A 21,616-nucleotide genomic window follows, 5' to 3' on the forward strand; every position below is an offset into this window, starting at 1 on the left:
TAAGCTTGATTCTCATGGAGAATTAATTTTCATAACTACCATGTTCTTCTACAAATGTGAAACATTAATTTCGGTTTTTATTTTCTAATTTTTATTGAAACCCTCTCCATTAATGGAACAAACACGAGGAACTTGGCACATGGCAAATTCAGGTATTTGTCCATTGATTCATCTAGCTGGCAACGCCTGGGCAATTCACTTTACCTCAAAAGAGCATCTTAAACAGTGAGAGCCAAATTCTCAGTAATTGGGTACTTGGCAGTCACCTGCCCCTGTGTTGTAAGCCAAACACATGAGTCGGGTGGAGAACCAGGGAGTCACCCAGATGTCCAGCTAAGTGGTAGCAGCAAGGGACTCAGGAAGACACAGAGGGGCTGGAGTATCAGGTCCCCTAAAGGCTCCAAGATGATGGAGGTAGATTCTGTGAGAGACACACACTATGGGAAGGCCCCATGTGAGAGCAAGCAGAAGATACAGAGTTAGAGACAGGATGGATAATGTCTCCCGGGCCTGGCACCTGACTCTACCCCAGGCTGGAAACTGCCCAGGCCTCCAGAAAGCCCCACTTCCCTTTATTTTCTGTAATTGGTGCCCATCCCACCGACAGGCAAGTTATCACACAGAATACTGTGGAATGCAGTGGTGATCTGACCCTGCATCTTCCCATGAAAAATGTTATTATCTCTGTCAAAAAGATAGAGGGAGAATAATGAAGGGAGATTAGGAATGATTAAATCAAATTCCTACAATGAAAGAGTAAGAAATGATTAATACTCCCCTGATTTCATAAAAATATTGTATGTGTATTTCTCAAGATACAAGACGCCTAAAAAACAACCTTGGGTGTTTACTCATTTGTGTGATTTCTATAGTTTCATATAATAAACATTTACTTATTTTAAATGTAACTGTAAAACAAAGCATACACACAGACACACATACATACACAAGCATGTGTGGGGTCATGAAAGGCAGCCTATTTTGGTTGAATGAGGCTTGTTCCAGCGACCAAGTAGAAAACTCTACAAGGGACAGAACAGTGAACCACATTCCCAGAGACAGGTGCCTGACACCACAGAGCCCCCAACTCCATAATTCTGTGTCTATAAGTCACACACATAATATCCCAAGCTTCTGGCCTTCTAGCTAGACTCCACCTCCACAGTTACCTGACTATAGCCAGGTATGCCCCTCCCCACAGTTACCTGGCAACAGCAAGGTAGCCCAACCCACTATAAAAGGGGCTGCTTGATCCCTCCTCACTCTAAGTTCTCACCTTTCTTACTTTCATTTCTAGCCCTCCTTCTCTCTCTTCCTTCCCCCTTCTCTCCATGTGGCCATGGCCAGCTCCCTCTTTCCACCTTCTCTCTCTTTCTCCTTGCCTTTCTACAATAAAGCTCTAAAACCATAGACTGTCTCGGCTCATCAAGGCCTGCCATGCTTGAATAATGGGACAGGTTTTCCCCCTAATGAGCCGTGTCTAACCTCTCACCAGAAGGCCTTCCTGCGCTCCAGCCATGGACCTGACCAAGGACTCTCACGCTCGTGGGAACCACCCAGAGCCCTCTCTCTCTCCCTACCCTCTCCTCCCTTCAGCCCCAGGGCTGACTGAGCCGCCCCTGGAGTCCCCATTTTGTTCTCAGCTCTTCCATGGTGTCCAGCAGTGTCTGGGATGCCCGAGACTGAGAACCTGTTATCTCTGGCCTCTGTGAGGCCCAGAGACCTAGGACTTCCCCTTGTCCATCCCCATGGGCTGGGTCCATAGCTTCCCACAGCCAGACACCCACGCATACAGAGTGTGCAGCAATCCTCTGCGTCCACCTGCCCAGAGCACCGGAACTCTGGCGGGACACGGGTTTTCTCCCACTCCCTTTATTCCCCCACACCCACTGCTCCGCATGCATGCATGCATGCATGCACACACACATGAACACACATGTATGCACGCATACATGCATATACCTACTCGACCTATATAATTCCTTATATTTTAAAAGGTTGTTTGTATAGGTCAGGGCAGCCTAAGACCCTGCTCCTGTCCAACACTGGCCAGCAAGCCTCTTCCTCTAGGCTGCTCGCGATGGATTGAATAAAGACAGCCTTCATTTGACAAGTACTTAGAAGGAGGTTGGACAAGAGGACTGACATGAATTAGAAGCCAGTCTCTAGCTACATAGTGAGTTCTAGGCCAGCCTAGAGCTACATAGTGAGTTGTGGGCCACCCTGGAGCTATACAGGGAGTTCTGGGCCAGCCTGGAGCTACATAGTGAGTTGTAGGCCAGCCTAGCATTACATAGTGAGTTCTATAGTGAGTTCTGGGCCACCCAGGAGCTATACAGTGAGTTCTGGGCCAGCCTGGGGGAAGAGGAAGATGAAAAAAAGAGAAAGGGATGCAGAGAGAGAGAAGGGGAGGAGGAAAGAAAAGGAAGAGGGAGGGGAAGGGGGAAAGGAAGGGGAAGAGACAGATAAGGAAGGGAAGGGGAAGAGGGAGGGGAAGGGAGAGGAGGGGAGAGGGAGGGAAGAGGGAAAGGAAGGGGAGAGATTGAGAGAGGGAGAGATGTACATACAGATATAGATAGATAGATAGATAGATAGATAGATAGATAGATAGATAGATAGATAGATGGTAGGCAGAGAGATGATATCCCTTGTAGGCCAATAATTCTTTCAATACTGCCCCGGTGTTCATTGAAAGGATCTGATAGCCCCCATTTTAAAGTTGGCTGCCGTGGTGTTTGTGTCTTGGAGGCTCACAAGCCAACTTGACTATTTTCACTCAAATCCTTATCAATTCTTTTCTTGCAAGCCACACCTTTAAAAAGAAAGGTCTTTCTCTGCTAAGATGATAGAGGAAGCTGTGTTGTCACTGAGAACAGCAGGCCTTGTTTTATGTTTATCAGTAAATAAACAAGGAATTATAGGAAACTAAGAGTTTCATGAAGCCTTTGTAGATGTTTGGTCTAATTAATCCTCTTCTCTGCCACAATAACAGGGGGAAGGAGGTTGTATTAGTGCAGTTTCTATCCCTGTGACAGAACACCATGGTCAAGGCAACTTATGAAAGACAGAGTTTATCTGAACTTACAGTTCTGGAGGGATAAGCATCCATCAAGGCAGGGAATTATGGCAGCAGGCAGGATGGAGGAGCATGTGAGAACTACATCTCTTTTGTTGTTGTTGTTTTGTTTTTGTTTTTGTTTGTTGTTGTTGTTGTTGTTTTTTGAGACAGGGTTTCTCTGTGTAGCCCTGGCTGTCCTGGAACTCACTTTGTAGACCAGGCTGGCCTCGAACTCAGAAATCCACCTGCCTCTGCCTCCTGAGTGCTGGGATTAAAGGTGTGTGCCACCACTGCCTGGCAAGAACTATGTCTCAAACCACAAGCAGAAAGCAGAGAAAACATACTTGAAACGGTTCTAAGCCTTTAAACCCTCAAAACCTGTCCCCAGTGACACACTTCCTCCAGCCAGGCCAGACAACCTGTCCCCAATGACACACTTCCTCCAGCCAGGCCAGACAACCTGTCCCCAGTGACACACTTCCTCCAGCCAGGCCAGACAACCTGTCCCCAGTGACACACTTCCTCCAGCCAGGCCAGACCTCCTGAACCTATGAAACAACCCCGGCAACTGAAAACCAAATGCTCTAATGCTCAGGATGGTGAGGGATGTCTCGCTGAAGCCAACATAGAGGTTTAATGGAGTTAAAAATGCTTCTCAGAGTCACAATGAACGCTCTAAGCCCTCAGGAACACCGATCTTCCATGAGTCCCTTGAAGATGCAGGAGAAGAAGGACATTCATGTAGATTTTTACATATGCAAGCACTGAGCAGGACAATCAGCAGGGTTCCAAGAGTCATCATGTTATGCAGTTTCAATAAATAAAAATAAAAATACAGATAAAAATCTACATATATAGTAAAGTATATCAAAAGAACAACTCACCAAAGTTCCCTTTGTTTCATTTCATCATTTTTTAAAAAAGATTTATTTATTTATTTAATGTAAGTACACTGTAGCTGTCTTCAGACACTCCAGAAGAGGGAGTCAGATCTTGTTACGGATGGTTGTGAACCACCATGTGGTTGCTGGGATTTGAACTCCAGAAGAGCAGTCAGTGCTCTTAACCACTGAGCCATCTCTCCAGCCCCTCATTTCATCATTTTTAAAGATTTACTTTAATTTCAAGTATGTGCTTATGTGAGGGTATGTTCCTGTGTGGGAGTAGGAGTGCAAGAGTCTAGAAGAGAGGGTATGAACCCTGGGAGTTGGAATTACAGGTGGTTGTGAGCTGTTCCGCTCTGGTGCTGGAGAACACATTTAAGTCCTCTTGACCACAGCCTTTGACTTTGCTGGGAATATTTGTTTAGCCAAATGACTCAAGGTTCATGTTGCCACTTATGGAATGATAGTGTTTTTTATATAAATCTTATATATTTTAATATAAATCTTATATATAAATATTTAATATAATCTATATATAAACATAGTATGTATTTATATCATGTATGTATATTTTACAATACTACATAATACATAATTTCTATAATATATTATGCTATGTATCATATAACATACATATTATAAAATATATTTATATATTATATATTTATTTTATATGTTTATTCAATACATACTTTTATATATTTTATATATAGATAGTATGTATAAAATACATACATATATGAAAAGGAACTTCAATTTATAATAAACGAAGAATACTTATAACTCAGAAGTGAAAAGACAAAATGAGCTAAAATATTCCAATAGGGTATTTTTTGAAATAATTACAAATACCTAAAGAGCTGCTAAAAAGACACTCAACATCTTCACTCACTCAGGAGATGCAAATCAGCATTTCAGCCTGAATGTCTTCCTCACCTCACTTGTGTGTTGGCCAGATTTCCAAATCTGAAACAAGCACCCGAGATACTCAGCCTCTAAAGGACAATATCTCGGAGCTTCTAGTCCATGCATGGTTTGCCCCATTGTTCTTGAACCTATACCGTGGTGGCAATGCACAGCAAGATGGCAGAACCTTCACTTCATGGCTGGGGCCACAAAAATAAGGAGGAAAAGACCAGGGTCCAACAATTCCCTTCAACAGCACCTCCCACCCCAACCTGGGCACTCCTCCCAGTGATCTAAAAACCTCCCAATGGGCCCTTCCTCCTAAAGTAGGGGAAACCAAGTTTTTAATACATGCTCCTTTGGGACTACTTATGCAAATCACAATAGCCAGGATAGTTATCACATAATAAAAAGAGAACAATCGTTAGTGAGTAGACAGCCACTGTGTCTTCTCATGCACGACCCTTCTACAACAAACAGTGGCTGGCAATGGTAGTTGCCTTACATTAACAAATCAAAGGCAGAAAAGCAAACTGGGAGTTTTATTGTTTTGTTTCCATGATTTCCAGCAATCTTTCTCCCAAAAGGAAGAAAGCAGATGCGGCTGGTAGCAGAACTCCTCTTCCATGCTTAGCTCCAACCCGCACTCCATGGGGCTCACTTGAGTTTCGGAACTTTGGAGAGGGAGGAACCTAGAAGTCCTAGTTCCTGGAGAGACGACGGACTCTTGGAAGGAGGAACCTGGGATTTCACGGAACCCGACTGCTGGCGCGGACGCGACTACCCGGACTTTGGAACGGAAGAGCTGCGCGTGTCGCTTCCTGCCTGCCGGTGGGGAGGGCCGGGGTGCCGCCGCGATGTTACCCTACACCGTAAACTTCAAGGTGTCGGCGCGCACCCTCACCGGGGCTCTCAACGCGTACAACAAGGCGGCGGTGGACTGGTGAGGGCAGTGCTTCCGGCCTCGGCCGCGGTTCGCGAGGGGACGGGGAAGAACACTGGGCTTCCGGTTTCCCCAGCCTAGACGGCGGCCAGTGTCCCGCAGCTCGCAGATTTGCTTCTAGCTGGGACATTTGTGTTGTCATATAAGTCGCAAATGCCCGGAGCCGGCAGTTCCTCGGTGCAGACAGTTTCCGTCCTGTGTTCTTTCTTCGCATCTCGTTCCTTTACTGTCCCCATTTCCTCTTCCCCAGCCTGCGCCCAGGAGGGCTTCTCTCCCTGTCTCCTTATCTATTCCTGGTCCCGACTCTTACTCTTTCAGACTCCTCCGTTTCACTTAGATCCATTCAGCAGTGCCCCAAACTGTGTCCTGTCACCTATTCCCACTTTTATCTTTACTGGTTCCTGTGAAGCACGGCCTCTAGACAGCCAGTTCTCTTTCCACAGTAAAATAACACCAAGTTCTAAGAACTAACCATGTGAGGCAAATCCTACGACTGACTGTTGTACAAGGAATGTTGCTTCCGAGACTGAGACCTTTCAATATACTTTTTTTTTGTCTGATTGAAAGGGCTAAGACTAGTCACTTATCCTAGGAACATGGTGGATTCTATGTTGCTATAAAAGTAAATGTTATTAAACGTTGAATAAGATAGCGTGTGTTCATACAAAACCAGCCCAGATTGGTTTTGCACATCAGAGCCCTTTGTAGATATCTTTTAGTAAACTGTTGATCTGAATGAAAATTAGTCTCAATAAATTATTTGTAAACTTAGCTGGGGGGGGGGGCGTTGTAAATGGAACAATATCACAAGGCTTTCACTTTAAGGAATACTACTAATAGTGGCCTACATGAACTAGATTCGTTTATGATAGACAAGAGGAAAGTTGAGTTGCTTTGTTTTATATTTACATTTTAACACTGTTGTTTCGCCAGGGGCTGGCAAGGTTTAATTGCATATGGATGCCATTCCCTTGTGGTAGTGATCGACTCCAATACTGCCCAAACTCTACAAGTTCTAGAAAAACATAAAGCTGATATTGTTAAGGTAAGTTAAATTGCACTTAAGTCCCATAACCTCAAGTTTAATACGTCATCAGGTTCTCATTATGTCATAGATATAAATACAATTATTTAGGGTTGCCTAGCATTTACATACCCATGACTTAATGTCAATCCAGAGTACATTGTTAAGTGCTAGTTCTGGGGTACTTTGAAAAGGTGAGTGGAAATACCAATTCTGTCATTTACCATATCACCCCCTCATCCATTAGCTTTGAACACTGACAACCATGTGCTAAGAATATAAAGTGTAACTGTCTTTGTGGGTGTGAGTCTCACTGTGGTCTTGATTTGTGATTTCATGGCAAATAGTGATGAATATCTTTTTCATAGACTTGCTAGTTACTTGCATGTCTTTGTAAAAGTCCTGTGACAGTTTGTAAATGCTAGGCCCAGGGAGTGGCACTATTAGAAGGTGTGGCCCCGTTGGAGTAGATATGTCACTGTGGATGTGGGCTTTAAGACCCTCATCCTAGCTGCTTGGAAGCCAGTGTTCTGCTAGCAGCTTTCAAATGTAGATGTAGAACTCAGTTTCTCCTGCACCATGCCTGCCTGGACTCTGCCATGCCTTGATAATAATGGACTGAACCTCAGAACCTGTGAGCCAGCCCAATTAAATGTTGTCCTTATAAGAGCTGTCTTGGTCATGGTGTCTGCTCACATTACTAACTAAGAAAAATACCTACTCTGATTCTTGGCCCACTTTGAAATATGTTGGCTTTTTACTATTAAATTGTGACCTTTAGCAGCGTATTTACGAATGAGTCCCTTATCAGATGCATGACCTGCAGATATTTTCTCTTATTACTTGGTCTTCTTTTCATTTTTTTTTTAACAGTGCCTTTTCAAGAACAAATGGTTTAATTTTGATATAATTTATTCTTTATTTTACTTTTCCATTTACTTGTGCTATATCCAAGAAATCACTGGTTTCTCCAACATTAAGCAATTTTTAGCTCTTTATTTCAGTCCTTGATACATTTTAAGTTAAATTTTTGTATTTGGTATGAAGTTAAAGGAAAATATATCATAGGACATATTCACTTATGTCTTATCGTCTTGATAAACTCACTTATTAGAACTAGTAATTTTGGGCTGGAGTTTTAGACATAGATATAACCATGACATCTGCTAAGCAGAGCAGTTTAATTCAGTAATATCTACTTGCGTTTTTTTTTTTTTTTTTTTTTTTTTTTGTATTGCATTGACCAGGACCTCTAACTTCAATGAGTCTGGATGCTAAGTGGTACTTCTATCTCTTTCCTGAGCTTAGGGGAAGGCATCCAGGCTTTCATCATTAAGTCTTATATAAAGTAGAGAGGTTTCAATTTGAGGTTTTCAGGGAGAGAAGTATTGTCACCCCTCTCCTGTTCTCTTTCCTCTTTTTTTCTGGAGTTTCATTTATGTGTGGATTTGGGCTTCGATTTGATAAGTCTGTTTCTTTTGAACCTGAAGAAATTATTGTCAATTTTTAAAGTGAATATCCTGTTTAATTTTATCAGCTTTTGTTGGTGTGAGGAAATATTTTGCCTTTGGTTCTTTTTTTGTTTGTTTTGTTTTAAATATTCTCAAAGGACATAAGACTTCTGGGTTGGTAGTTTAATTTTCTAGAAGTAATTTTAAAATACCACTTCATTATCTTCTAGTTCACATCACTGATGAGAAATTCTTTCTTGGGTTCTTTCTATGAATTGTACCTTCCTATGTTCTCTCTCTTTTCAGTAGCTTGATGTGCATAGTTGATTATGCAGACGTTTATAAGTGTCTTAGAAGTTATGTAAATAGACCTCAGTGCTGTAACTTCATACATGCACATACACCACCCTGCTTGTGGACGTTGTACATCGTGGTGCGGAGCCTAGTGCGCACCACGATGTACAACGTCCACAAGCAGGTAGCCCTAGCTGTCCTGGAACTCACTCTGTAGACCAGGCTGACCTTGAACTCAGAAATTCACCTGTCTCTGCCTCCCAAGTGCTGGGATTAAAGGCGTGCACCATCACGCCCGGCTCATACATTTCTTCTTATTCAGAGTAGTAATTATATCCCATAATGTCATTGCCGACATGGAGTTAGGAAATACTAAATCCTTGTTTTCTAAGCAGTCAGCTTCCTGTGAATCTCTGGACACACATTGTATCACCTCAGCAGTATATAACCTTTGTGTATCCCTGTTCCTATTTAAATTGAATCCATTACCAACAGCTGCATCTCTGAACAGAGCTACTTCACACTTTTTTTTTTTTTTTTTGGTTAGGCACATTGTAACCTCTTGCAAGTAGCCACAGTAAGGAGCAGTGTGCTAGGGACTATTTTAAATAAGATAGCCAAGAAAAAGCCCAAATATGGAAAACAGTGGTAAAGCTCTGAGATGGACACTTATTTGCACTCTTAGGGGTGAAGTAAGGATTCCTTGTTGTCCCACAGCTGGTTACATGCATGTGTTGGTCAACTCTGGTTACCACTCTGTCCTTGTCTGCAAATGCCCTACAAGTATTGGCTTCGAGGCTATAAGCACATTGATATCAAGTAGGTGAGTTCATATTTGCAAACTCCATACAATAAAAGTTATTAGATTTACCTGTATGTAGACAGTATACATAATATACACAGTATTCAAATGTAAATATATACATGTGTATATACACACATGTACACATTTATTAAAAAGAGTTTTACCTGAGGAGTTTATATTTCACCTTCTCCATAAATTCTGTTGTAATTTGTTACATTTCTTTCCTACTTTGACATTCATTATATATGGTTGTTTCTAGGTGCACACACATGTATGATGACTTATGTTTCTGTATATTTGAAGATTCTATAATGCTTATTTATTAAACACACTGAACAGCAGATTTGGAATCTACTCTCTAGTTATGGAATAGAAGTGCAAGACCTCTATGGTCTGCTCTGTGGAGCTATCCATGGGCTGGTCATAGTGAAATAAGTGAAGTATTTACATATCATACAATGGCAGGGTGCTGAGAGAGACAGAGGATAGTCATGGGCACCAGGGGGTCACCAGGGAAAGCTGCGGCTTACGGTGATGACTATGAGATGTGTCTCTACTCTGATTATTTAATGTTCAAGGATGTGATCAGATGTACCATACAATTCTGGTGGGATTTTATTTTTAATTTGTGTTTGTGATACTAGATAGGGCCTTGTAAAAGCTCACCATGTACATTACCACTGAACCACATACTCAGCTCTTATTTTGTTGGTTAAAATTTTAAGACAGGATGCTGCTACATTGCCCAGGATGGCCTTGAGCTTGGAGTTCTTCTGCCTCAGCCTCCAGAGTATCAGGAATTGTTAATTCATCAACAGGCCAAGCCTTATTTTTATATTTTAATTCATTTGGCATGTTTATGTGAATTGTGTGTGCATGTGTATATTCATGTTTATGTTTGTATACATGTGTTATGGGGCTGTCTTAGTTGGGATTCCTATGTGATAAAACACAACTAAAAGCAACTTGGTTTGTAGTCCATCATGCGGGGAAGTCAGGACAAGAACAAAAGGCAGTAACCATGAGGCAGGAACTGATGCAGAGGCTGTGGAAGAATACTGCTTACAGACTTGCTTCTTGCGGCTTGCTCAGCCTGCTCTCTTACAGTACCCAAGACCAAGAGCCTAATAGTAGCACCATCCACAGTGGGTTCCACCATCCATGTAAATCATCAATCAAGAAAATGTTCTACAGGCCAATCTAATAGGGGCATTTTCGCAATTGATGTTCCTTCTTAAGTGACTCAAACTTGTGTAAGGTTGACATAAAACTAGCCAGCAGAAGTACTGTGTGTGCATATATATGTGAAGCCCAGAACTTGACACTGGATGTCTTACACAGTTGCTATCCATCTTATGTACTGGGGTAAGGTCTCTTGCCGAACCCAGAAGTTACTAGTTTGAAAAGTCTAGCTATCAAGCTTGACCAGAGAGCTCCTGCCTAGAATTCCAGTCCGTGCCCACCCAGCATTTGTATGGGTGCTGGTGATCTCTGGTCCTCATAGGCAACAAGCACTTTACCTATTGAACCATTTACTTCAGCTTTATTTTTTTTTAACTTTTAATATCAATTTTAATTATAGAGCATAAACTTCATTTAAAGAAAGTATTCTTTCTGAAAGGATACTGCTAGAGGTTTGCAAGGTTGTTTATTCCTTTTGCCCTCCAAAAGATTTTAGATCTCTAATTTTTTCTTTCTAATTAGGATAATAGAATGTAGAAAAATGTTCTTATCCATTAATAATTTTAGATGCTTGCCAAAATTCCGTTTTAGGAAATCTAAGTTCCAAGATGGCCTGGGATTTGATGACCTAGGCATTTGAAAAATTCTGTTGTTTTCATATCTCATGTTACCAAAATATTTAGGTTCTGCCTCATTGTTTACATTTTACAGGCATTATAATTTTTTTAAAAATTAAATACAATATTTAAAAATAAATAATGAAGATGTCTAAGTTTCAGAATTAATGCTAGTTTCCTACTTAGTCATACCAAACTTGTTTAATCGTCTGAATGGTTACTGTTTTGTGAGAATGAGTCCCAGTGTCATTTGGTACAAGTGAGATTGATCCAATCTCTCCTCAACACTAGGTCAAGTGGGCCAGGGAGAACTATCACCACAACATTGGCTCTCCATATTGCCTGCGCTTGGCTTCTGCTGATGTCAATGGGAAGATCATTGTTTGGGATGTAGCAGCAGGAGTAGCTCAGTGTGAGATCCAAGAACATGTGAAGCCCATCCAAGGTGAGGAGCCTTCCGTGGAGCTTGTTCGTGCCTCTCCTCTCAGACTGCTCTTGTCGGAGTTTCTCTTCCCGTGTGCTCGATTTGGTTATTTTCAGGTTAACTCTTGAAGGGTCAGTGTAGCTACTGGGAAGAATTGAACATTCTTTTCCCTCTGAATATACTGTTAGATCTTATTGCCTTAAATTTAACCTGATTCTTACTATAGTAAAACTCACTAACTTCAGTGTCCACCTCAGCTACATTGTTGAGTTCTTGAGCTTCCAAAGTATATACTGTCAGGTACACTTGTCTGCAGTTGCAGTGAAAGAGCTATCAGCACTGAGTGATAAAGCAATAGAGATTAGCAAACTTGTGTTCTCACATTCCTAAGAGTTGCTTGTTTTTCCTCTTAGTGTTATTCCTCTAAAATTATTACAGTGTTCTTTAGACAAGTCTCTGAGAAGATACCCTTGTCTGGGAGAAACTATGCATATGTGAGGGATCTGGGGGAATGTGTGTGGGTGGAGTTGGGTACATGTGTATATACAGGTATATGCCTGCAATGTGGAGGACAGAGGACAATCCCACATCAGGACTTTAGTGCCTCCCACCTTTCGTTTGAGACAGTCTCTGGTTGGCCTGGAACTTTATCACACAAACTGGGCTAGCAGGGCTAACAGGGCTAGCTGGCCAGTGTGCTTCTGGGGATCTTTCTGTCTCTGCCCCTGTCAGCCATAACACTGCTACAGTTACAGGTGGGTACACCTCTGCTGGCTCTTCACATAGGCGATCTGAACTCAAGTCTCCATGTGTACAGGACAAGCACTTTAACTACTGAGTTATCTCCCCAGCCCTGAATAAGCTTTCAATTGATGATTTTAAAAATATCTATTGAGTACTTAACTATGTATTAAGTACTAAGAGACATTGTTGTTCTAAGATACTTATTGTTTTTGAAAAATCAGGAAAAGCTTCAGTGTTATGAAGTAACTTCACAAAAACATTAGTGAAGTGTGGTAGCTTGGCCATGCCTAGGAAAGTCTCAGATCCCGAGTTTATAGTTTCAGATAATGATTATTGTATATTTTCTTTAAAAGTAATATCTCAGAGTAATTCAGATGTGAACCAAACAACTTGATTTTATATAAAAGTAGCCTGATAGTGCATATATATCACATTTGGGAAGAGATTGGATTTTAAGAGTTATACACTCTGGCCACCTTGTCCTTGATACTTTTCAGACATTTTGGAGTGATGTCCTATGGTTTGGCCCTTACCTTTTTGGTCTTTACAGATGTGCAGTGGCTGTGGAATCAGGATGCTTCCCGAGACTTATTGCTTGCTATCCACCCACCAAATTACATCGTGCTATGGAATGCAGACACTGGCACCAAACTGTGGAAGAAGAGCTATGCAGATAACATTCTTTCTTTTTCTTTTGACCCTTTTGATCCTTCACATTTAACGTGTAAGTATAATTATTTGTGAAAATTGAGTTATAGGAGGTACTAAAAATAAAACTAGTACTGTATGCACAAAGTAAACGTTCTGTGTCTTCAGTAACTTAAAAGTGAACACCGTGGGGAAGCATAACACGTCTTCACATAGCTGCAGTTCCTAATCTGCATACTGAATTGCAACCCCACGCTGTTTGAGGTACTTTGAGTGTTGGGAATGTATGGCAGCAAGCCATGCCACATTGAATTCATGGCTGAATCAACAGTTTGGACTAGCTTGGGACAGAGAACTACTACATTATTCTAGTTCAGACTTCCGTAGACTTCGTTAAAAAAAACTTGAATCAGGGATTTCATTTAATCTGTAGCCTGAGCTCTTGCTTTTAAAACTATCATTCCAATTAATGCTATTTCATGTAAAAGACAAATTAAGCTTAAGAGAATTGTTTTTGCAGAAGTGGTTCTTGCCAACATTTTGTGTTTTGTGGATCAAATGATCGAAAACTAAGATTTGTTTCAGACTGGTATTTGTGTAGTTTATTATTTAGAAAGTACTCTGTATGCAGTGATTCAACAGGTACTGCTTTAGCTAGTGTTCCTATCCTGGGAACCGAGGTGGAGTTTCCCAACTGCATGAAGTTAGTGTTCTAGTAAGAGGCAGTAAGACTATAAACTGAACAAGTGCGTTTTTAAGGTGTAGTATTTAGGAGATGTTAAGTCGGGGCTGGAGGAGTGGCTCTGCAGTTAAGATGTACTGTTGTAGCAGAGGACCCTAGCTCGGTTCCTGGCACTCATATCGGGTGGTCCACAGCCTCCTGCAAATCCAGACTCATAGGATTCAGCACCTGCACTCAGGTGGTACACAAACACATACACTCAAAATAAATCTTGAAAAGGTGATCAGTGATATTAAGAAGGAAAAATCAGGTGAGGGAGATGGAGTAGAATGGGGACTAAGAGCTGTCAAGTTATATTATGTTAATGGCCAGAGCAAGCTTTATTTTATAATGATCAGAGGCTTGAAGGAGACAGAAATGGCTGTAGTTTATAGTGTTTTCCCTGGATTTGAATGTTTCAAAATTCTGATTTTATCTAACAGTATTTATTGAGAGAGGCAGTGTGTGTGTGTGTGTGTGTGTGTGTGTGTGTGTGTGTTGAAAGAGAAAGAAAATTAAAAGTTTAAATGGAGAACATGGCTATAAAAATAAAGTCAATACATTGTGTTCACACCCACTAATTGGTTTGCTGACAAATTCAGGGCTGTAGGACACAGTCAGAGGCTGGTTCGTTATAGTCAGTGGGGGATAAGGGCATGAACGAATGAGACTATGGCAGATGAATTCTGGAACCTGCAGGGAGACAAGGATTGGACTGAGTTTACTGTGTTAACAGTGTATCTCTAGATTTGGCTGCTGGAAGCACTGTGTTTGTGCACATATATGAATTATGATTTTGAGAAAAGGTCTCCAGATTGGCCCTTAACCCATGATCCCTGTGACTCAGTCTCTTGACTGCTGGGATTTCTACTTTTCAAGTGTCAGGTGCTCTACTGTTTTGTGTTTAAACTGCACATAAAGTGACAGACTTGTCATAACATTGCTTGGGTCTCTGTGCCTACAACAGCTTCACTGATGTCAGGATCTTGTACAGGTGCAATTCCCTGTCATCTACCCAGTATTGGCCAGCGTGTGGGGTAGATGATATTTCTAAGTCATAAGAAGGTATAAGTTGTGACAATAACTATAGTGCTGAGATACTTCTGTTTCATGGACAGGAAGCTTCCATTGGTATTCTGCTTTATGTGTGAGTGCATATGTATGTGCATGTGTGTGTATTTATATATGTATATAAAATTAGGTACAGACATACAGATACAAAGAATGCTTTTATCTCAAGGTTCAGGCTGATGTTTGAGAAGAAAAAAATACTAATTAGACTGAATAGCTCAAAATAGTCATAAAAATTTTGTATCATTAAATGAGATATTTGAGCCTGGCTAATGGTGACACCCAGTTTCTTGCATGTGAATAATTTTCTTATATGGATTGTACATTCTGAAAAATACTTGGATGTTGAAAGTATAGGATATAACGAAAAGGAAAGTCTATGCATAAATTTTTTTTCTGGAATAACCAATCTTTGTCGCTATGCCAGTAATCTCACAATAGCTTTTTAATATAAGATGTAGTTGAAAAGCTCAGCTTGGAGGTTTCTGATAACTTGTAGTGGACCATCTGTTTCTGTGTAGTAGCATTACACTGTGTTAGAGATACAGCCTTGCCAGCTCATACTGAAAGCTTCTTTATCTTGCTTTCACGGGTTAGAGTGGAGCTGTGCGCTACTTGGCTGAGTTTTAATCAGAGTTCTTCTGCCTCCCTCTGTGTAGTACTCACCAGCGAGGGCATCGTTTTCATCTCAGACTTCTCTCCATCCAAGCCTCCCTCTGGCCCTGGGAAAAAAGTGTACATCTCCAGCCCACACTCCAGCCCAGCTCATAACAAGCTGGCTGCAGCCACAGGAGCCAAGAAGGCTCTTAAGAAAGTAAAGATTTTAATCACTCAGGAGAAACCTAGGTGAGTATGAGGGTAGGACTGAGTGGAGCACGCAGCTTCCTCCCTCATTTCTGAAAGTGATTGTTTTTATGAACTCTCTTTCGTCTCCCCTTTCCTCTTCTACTAATTTTGGATTTAGTAAAGGAGGAGTCCTTTTCTTCCCCTCCTCTGCATTCAGTGTCCTTTTCATTCCACTAGTGTTGGACTTCCTCACTGATGTTAGATTAAGGTTTATCACTTCCTATTTTAACTTGGGAAAATACGAGCTGGTCATGGTCACTGAGCACAAGAAGACTGGGGAGCTGGGTTTTTCACTTTGATACACTTCCTCACTCACGTGCTGCACCCTCTCCACAGTCAAGAAGAGGTGGACACGTGTGCAAGTGAAGGCGTCGCTCACTGGCCAGTCTGACTGAGAGCTGGGAGCTGACAAGGTGCTTACAGAGCAGATCTTTAGCTTTCTTCAGAGTTTCCTGTCCCAGCGTGTGTGGCAGGGTTCTAAAGTATTTATAGGCTTATTCCAGAGGTGGACAGACTCAGTGTGTCCATCCAGCACTTAGTGTAGTGCCACACATGTCACACGCAATCCAAAAGTGTGAGCTCTCACTACTGAAGAAACTGCACCTGAGAAAAAAATGTGATGAACTATTTGTGTGCATTACACATAGATTGCTGGCTTTTCCTAGAACTACAATTTTATATATTTTTATAGCTTTAGAAATTGTCTTGGTATTTGCTTTAAAATATTCTTAATATACAAAGATTATTCTGCTTAGACTGAATAATTATTTGACTTCTATGTCAAAGACTTATATGTAAAAGATTGTAGATAAATACTGGGTTTTTTTGCTGTGCAATTTTTTTTATTAGATATTTTCTTTATTTGCACTTCAAATGCTATCCCGAAAGTTCCCTATGCCCTCCCCCTGCCCTGCTCCCCTACCCACCCACTCCCACTTCTTGACCCTGGCGTTCCCCTGTACTGGGGCATATAAAGTTTGCAAGACCAAGGGACCTCTCTTCCCAATGATGGCCAACTAGGCCATCTTCTGCTACGTATACAGTTAAAGAGAGACACGAGCTCTGGAGGTACTGGTTAGTTCATATTGTTGTTCCACCTATAGGGTAGCAGACCCCTTCAGCTCCTTGGGTACTTTCTCTAGCTCCTCCATTGGGGGCCCTGTGTTCCATCCTATAGATGACTGTGAGCATCCACTTCTGTATTTTCCAGGCACTGGCATAGCCTCACATGAGACAGCTATATCAGAGTCCTTTCAGCGATAAATACTGTTTTTGTGTATTATGCTGTAGCCTGGTTAAATTTATTGGTGAATTTATCTCAAACCCTATGCTGAGATGGTTTAAGATTGCTTTTTAAGTGGCTTAATAGAACTTTATATTTCTGTAGATTCCTTGTCACAAGCAAATAATGTACTCATTTAGCAGACTGCATAGTTTTGTTGTGCTTGCTATTTTCTGCCACGTGATCTTGAGCATTGGAAATGCTTCATTGACCCTTAGCTGAACTGGACTGAACACTTTCACATCCACCGACCCATGTAGTCTCTCCAGTCCCGGGCATCTGTGCCTTTCTCTCTGTACAGAGGAAGAAACTGGATCCCAGTATCACTCAGGCTCACACAGCTTGGGTTGGCAGTTAGGAGGTTAAAGTGATACAGACTCCTCTCTTTCTACTTATCCACATTAACTCTGTTGTAAACTTCCAAAGCTTCCAATGTAATTATGTCAGAATATTGAATGTTTTATAAAAGATCTGAAATGAGTCTTGAAACTCTTCAGCAGCTTAAAAAAAAGCAGGTTTTATGTTATATTTGCATAGAAGAAAGTAGTAGAGAATAAACTTTGTTTAAGGAGGTATTAAACTCTGGAGACAGAGTGGAGGTGGTACCTACCCCAGACCACATGGATGGCCCAGTCCTCCTGGCTCTGAGGCGCTTGTCACCCTGAACGTTTTACATGTCAATCCCAAGTCAGTATCTCAGCAGTCTAGTATTCTAATTGCAAAGGGGAATAAAGCTGTCTGTGCTGTAAGTAGCCACCAAAGGCTATCTAAACATACACACAAAAAAACCCCAAGACATAATTTAACTTATAGAGGTGTCAATGATAAGTTAATTCATAATCAGAAGGCTGTGCTGTTTATCCGCTACAAAGATTTACAAACACTGGTGTCTACTCAACCCATGCAATGTTTTTGTCATAATTTGGATTCTGAAAATAACAGAGGTCTGAGTTTTGGCTGCTAATTCATTTTGGTCATTTCAGGAAATAGTTGTTCATTCTTGACAGTTTTTGTGTGATTGGGTCTTGATGCTGACATTGGTGCTGTTCTTCTTTTGTTTTTCTCAGTGCTGATTTTGTAGCTCTCAATGACTGCCTCCAGTTAGCCTATCTGCCTTCAAAAAGGAATCATATGCTGTTGCTCTACCCTCGGGAGATTTTAATCCTTGACCTTGAAGTGAATCAAACAGTTGGTGTGATTGCAATCGAGAGAACAGGTGTTCCCTTTCTGCAGGTATCTGCATGGGTCAGCTACATGCCCCACAGTTATTAATTGGTCTGGCTTACCTAGAAACTGTCCTGACACTAGGTAAGGGCTAAAATAGTGGTGTATGCTTGTAATCCCATCGATCAGGAGGCTGAGACAGGAAGGTCACCATCAATTCAAGGCCAGTCTGGGCTACATAGTGAGTTCCAGGCCAGCCAAAGTTGTCTAGGAAGGCTATCTAAACATACACACAAAAAGACCCTATATAATTGTTTTATTTTTTTTTTATTTATTTTTATTTTTTATTTTTTTGGTTTTTCGAGACAGGGTTTCTCTGTGTAGCTCTGGCTGTCCTGGAACTCACTTTGTAGACCAGGCTGGCCTTGAACTCAGAAANGGCTGGCCTTGAACTCAGAAATCCGCCTGCCTCTGCCTCCCAAGTGCTGGGATTAAAGGCGTGCGCCACCACGCCCGGCATAATTTAACTTATTTAGGTGTCAATGACAAGTTAATTTTAAGTTTGCAAATGGATTTTTTAAAAAATGTCACTTTGTTAAAGCTTAGAGAGTATGCGTATATGTTTGTGTCTCCTATGTTGTGGTTATCTTGTTTAAATATGAGTTTGAGTTTCATGGTATATATTTAATGTTCTTTTAGGTTTTAAAAACCAACCTGTTTCTGTTTAAAGGTAATACCATGCTCTCAACGAGATGGCTTGTTTTGCCTACATGAAAATGGCTGCATAACCTTACGTGTCCGGAGGTCTTATAACAGCATCTGTACTACATCAAATGATGAACCAGGTGGGAGCACATCTCACAAACATGTTAATGGTGATTTTTTCTTCAAGATGCTTATAAAGTATCACATGGAATTGTGTCTGTGACATCCTTGACTTAAAGTGTTAGACTATAATTACTTGTGTTACATAGGATAGTGCAAAAGCCAAGTGCCTCCTTTGTACAGGAGAGAGACAGCACTTTGTCATTCCTTTTTGATATATGCACGTACCAAGTAGATGTACCTTGCTGTGAATATGTCCTCTGCTGTGTTCCTTTACCTTGTACACCTTGACTTTTGTGCTGTGGTAGCTTTCATTGTAAAGTGAGAGAGATTGGTTATTCTCCAAGGCACCCAAGTGTTGGATAGATCTTTTGGAGAATATAGATAATGCTTTTGTGAAATGATGAACTACACATAGACAGAAGAAATTTTATAAAGCCTGGAATTTTTCAGAATTCTGCAAAGTATAGTCTACAGTGCACTATTCACTGATCTTCTTGAAAGCATTCTGCCAAAAATGTAAAGACAAGGCATTGTGATCATAGAGTTTACAGTTGCATATAGTTCTTACATGCATTCTCACTACAGTGTGAAGGACTGAGTAATAGTAAAACTTGCGTCTAGTGTGGCAGTTTGCACTGGTGACAAAGTGCCATCCTGTGGCTGAGGTTATCTACACTGAAACAGGTGGTAGTTCTTGCAGTGCTTCCTTTCTGGCATCTGAAAGAGACAGTTTTCCCTTAAGATCTAGATCCTGTCCAGGAGCTGACCTATGACTTGAGAAGCCAGTGTGATGCAATCAGGGTGACGAAAACTGTCCGTCCCTTCAGTATGGTGTGCTGTCCTGTTAACGAGAATGCAGCTGCCCTCATAGTAAGCGACGGTAGAGTCATGATATGGGAACTCAAGTCGGCTGTGTGTAGTCGAAATGCACGGAACAGGTGAGGGGATGCATGGGGTCATGGTTTGGGCTGGGGTTGCTGTTTTCTGTTTTAATTACCAGAATCATATAAAAAGTGGAGGGCCATTTTTTTTTTTTTTTTTTTTTGGTGTGGTTGTTTTTTACAAAGACGTAATAAAGGACAGAGTGACTAGATCACTAGGGGATTATGTTCTGACAGTTGTTTCACTGAGGCCAAGATTAATAACTGCTGCTATAAAAGAATGCCATGCCAGGGGTTGCTGTTTGAGTACCTGGTGTGTAAAGCTGGCTTTACACACGTGTAACCAGATGACCACTGTATCGTTGCAGCTCCGGTGTGTCACCTTTATACTCTCCAGTGTCTTTCTGTGGGATTCCTGGAGGAGTGCTACAGAATAAACTCCCAGACCTTTCTCTAGATAATATGATCGGTAAGCTTGTTTCTCTCCTCTAACTTGCACATTAGATATTCTTTTTGAAGTGCAGAATTAATAGAGTGACTGACTTGGCAGGAAAACTAAAATGTGAAAATGTTTTTTTTTTTTCCTATAAAACCACCAGAGTCAAAAATATTTAAGCATGAAGATATCTGATGTGGCTTGGTTAGGCTCTGCAGTTGTTAGATTTAGAAAATTACATCCTTGTAAGATTCTGATATAAATGAGAGCCTGCAAGAAAGGGTGCCTGGATTCTGGGTTGAAGGCTCTGCTCTATGGTCTGTCCCTCCTCGGGGCCTGCATGTTCCTTGACCCACAGTTGGGCATGAATTACTTGCCTCTCTCTTCTTTCTCTGGTACTTGTAATTCAAACTCCAGCTCAGGTGTTGTTGTTCTTGGTCTAAGCCTCACTCAGGTGCTCCTTTTTGTAGTCTCTAATATAGTGGCCCACAGTGTTATTACTGCAAGTTAATCTCTCTCTCTTCCAGTAGATCCTAAGTTCTACAGGAATAGAATAGTGATTCAGTTCTGTATCCTCGGGGCTTATGCTTTGTGTATGTGCTGTGAAGATTCACTGAGGAAATAAGTTAGCTAAGCAATATAAGAGAAAAGGAAACTTCTCTTTTGGAGGCATTTTCTCTTTTGGAGATTCTTGGTTTCAACAGATATTTATAAATGAAATCTAGTCATTGCATGATTATGGAGCTAGGATAGGAAAGGAAGAACATTGTCAAATGTTATGAAACTTGAAATTGTAAGACTATAATATGCTAAGCAATGTTGACATCTAATTCTTTTAAAATTATCATGTGGTTTATAAAGGATTTTCTGCATTGTTATTTTTCCATAATATGAATGAGAATGGATATTATCTAGTGAGTTGTTTTGTTTAGATGCCAGGTAACATACTTCAAAGAACATTACCTCGCTGGTCATAGCAATCAGCTGCTACTCTGGGTGACTGGTACTACACTTAGTGCTGTGCCAAGTTCGCGATGCGTCTTGTAGCCTGGCAGCGTAGTTAATACCCCCCCCCCATTTCTATAGAGAATGGGTTCTAGAGAGGTTGGCAAGCATGCCCTTAACCACACAGCAGTAGATGGGAAGCACATGTAAACGCTGTTTTCCTGGCTTTGGAGAAGGCATGTAACTGTAGTCTCTGGTCTTCTGTTCCCTGTTGTCTGACTCTGACCTTGATGACCTTCCTTGTCATGATTCATCAGTTGTTGTCTTCTGTTCAGTCACACCATCTTTTAGTTCTGTTTATTCTGCCAGACAAATCCCTATGAGGAAGTTTAGACAAACTGAGAATTTTGCAGAATTATTTGATTATTAGCAACTTTCCAAGTTTATTGATTTTTGTCTGTT

The 21,616-nt window shown here is 41.1% G+C and overlaps 1 protein-coding gene across 1 annotated transcript in view; it reads left to right on the forward strand.

Annotated features, from left to right (window-relative positions):
- The first annotated feature begins 5,606 nt into the window (after positions 1-5,606).
- Wdr11 (WD repeat domain 11) overlaps positions 5,607-21,616 on the forward strand; it is a 45,905-nt gene continuing 29,895 nt past the window's right edge. Inside the window, exons 1-9 of the mRNA XM_029535949.1 lie at positions 5,607-5,791; positions 6,725-6,836; positions 11,456-11,609; positions 12,883-13,056; positions 15,432-15,618; positions 17,968-18,133; positions 18,795-18,909; positions 19,635-19,830; positions 20,142-20,242. Coding sequence (XP_029391809.1) covers positions 5,706-5,791; positions 6,725-6,836; positions 11,456-11,609; positions 12,883-13,056; positions 15,432-15,618; positions 17,968-18,133; positions 18,795-18,909; positions 19,635-19,830; positions 20,142-20,242 — 1,291 coding nt within the window. The 5' untranslated portion in view covers positions 5,607-5,705. The remainder of the gene's footprint in view (positions 5,792-6,724; positions 6,837-11,455; positions 11,610-12,882; positions 13,057-15,431; positions 15,619-17,967; positions 18,134-18,794; positions 18,910-19,634; positions 19,831-20,141; positions 20,243-21,616) is intronic.

Source organism: Mus pahari, chromosome 1 (assembly GCF_900095145.1).
Source record: "Mus pahari chromosome 1, PAHARI_EIJ_v1.1, whole genome shotgun sequence".
Classification (NCBI taxonomy): domain Eukaryota; kingdom Metazoa; phylum Chordata; class Mammalia; order Rodentia; family Muridae; genus Mus; species Mus pahari.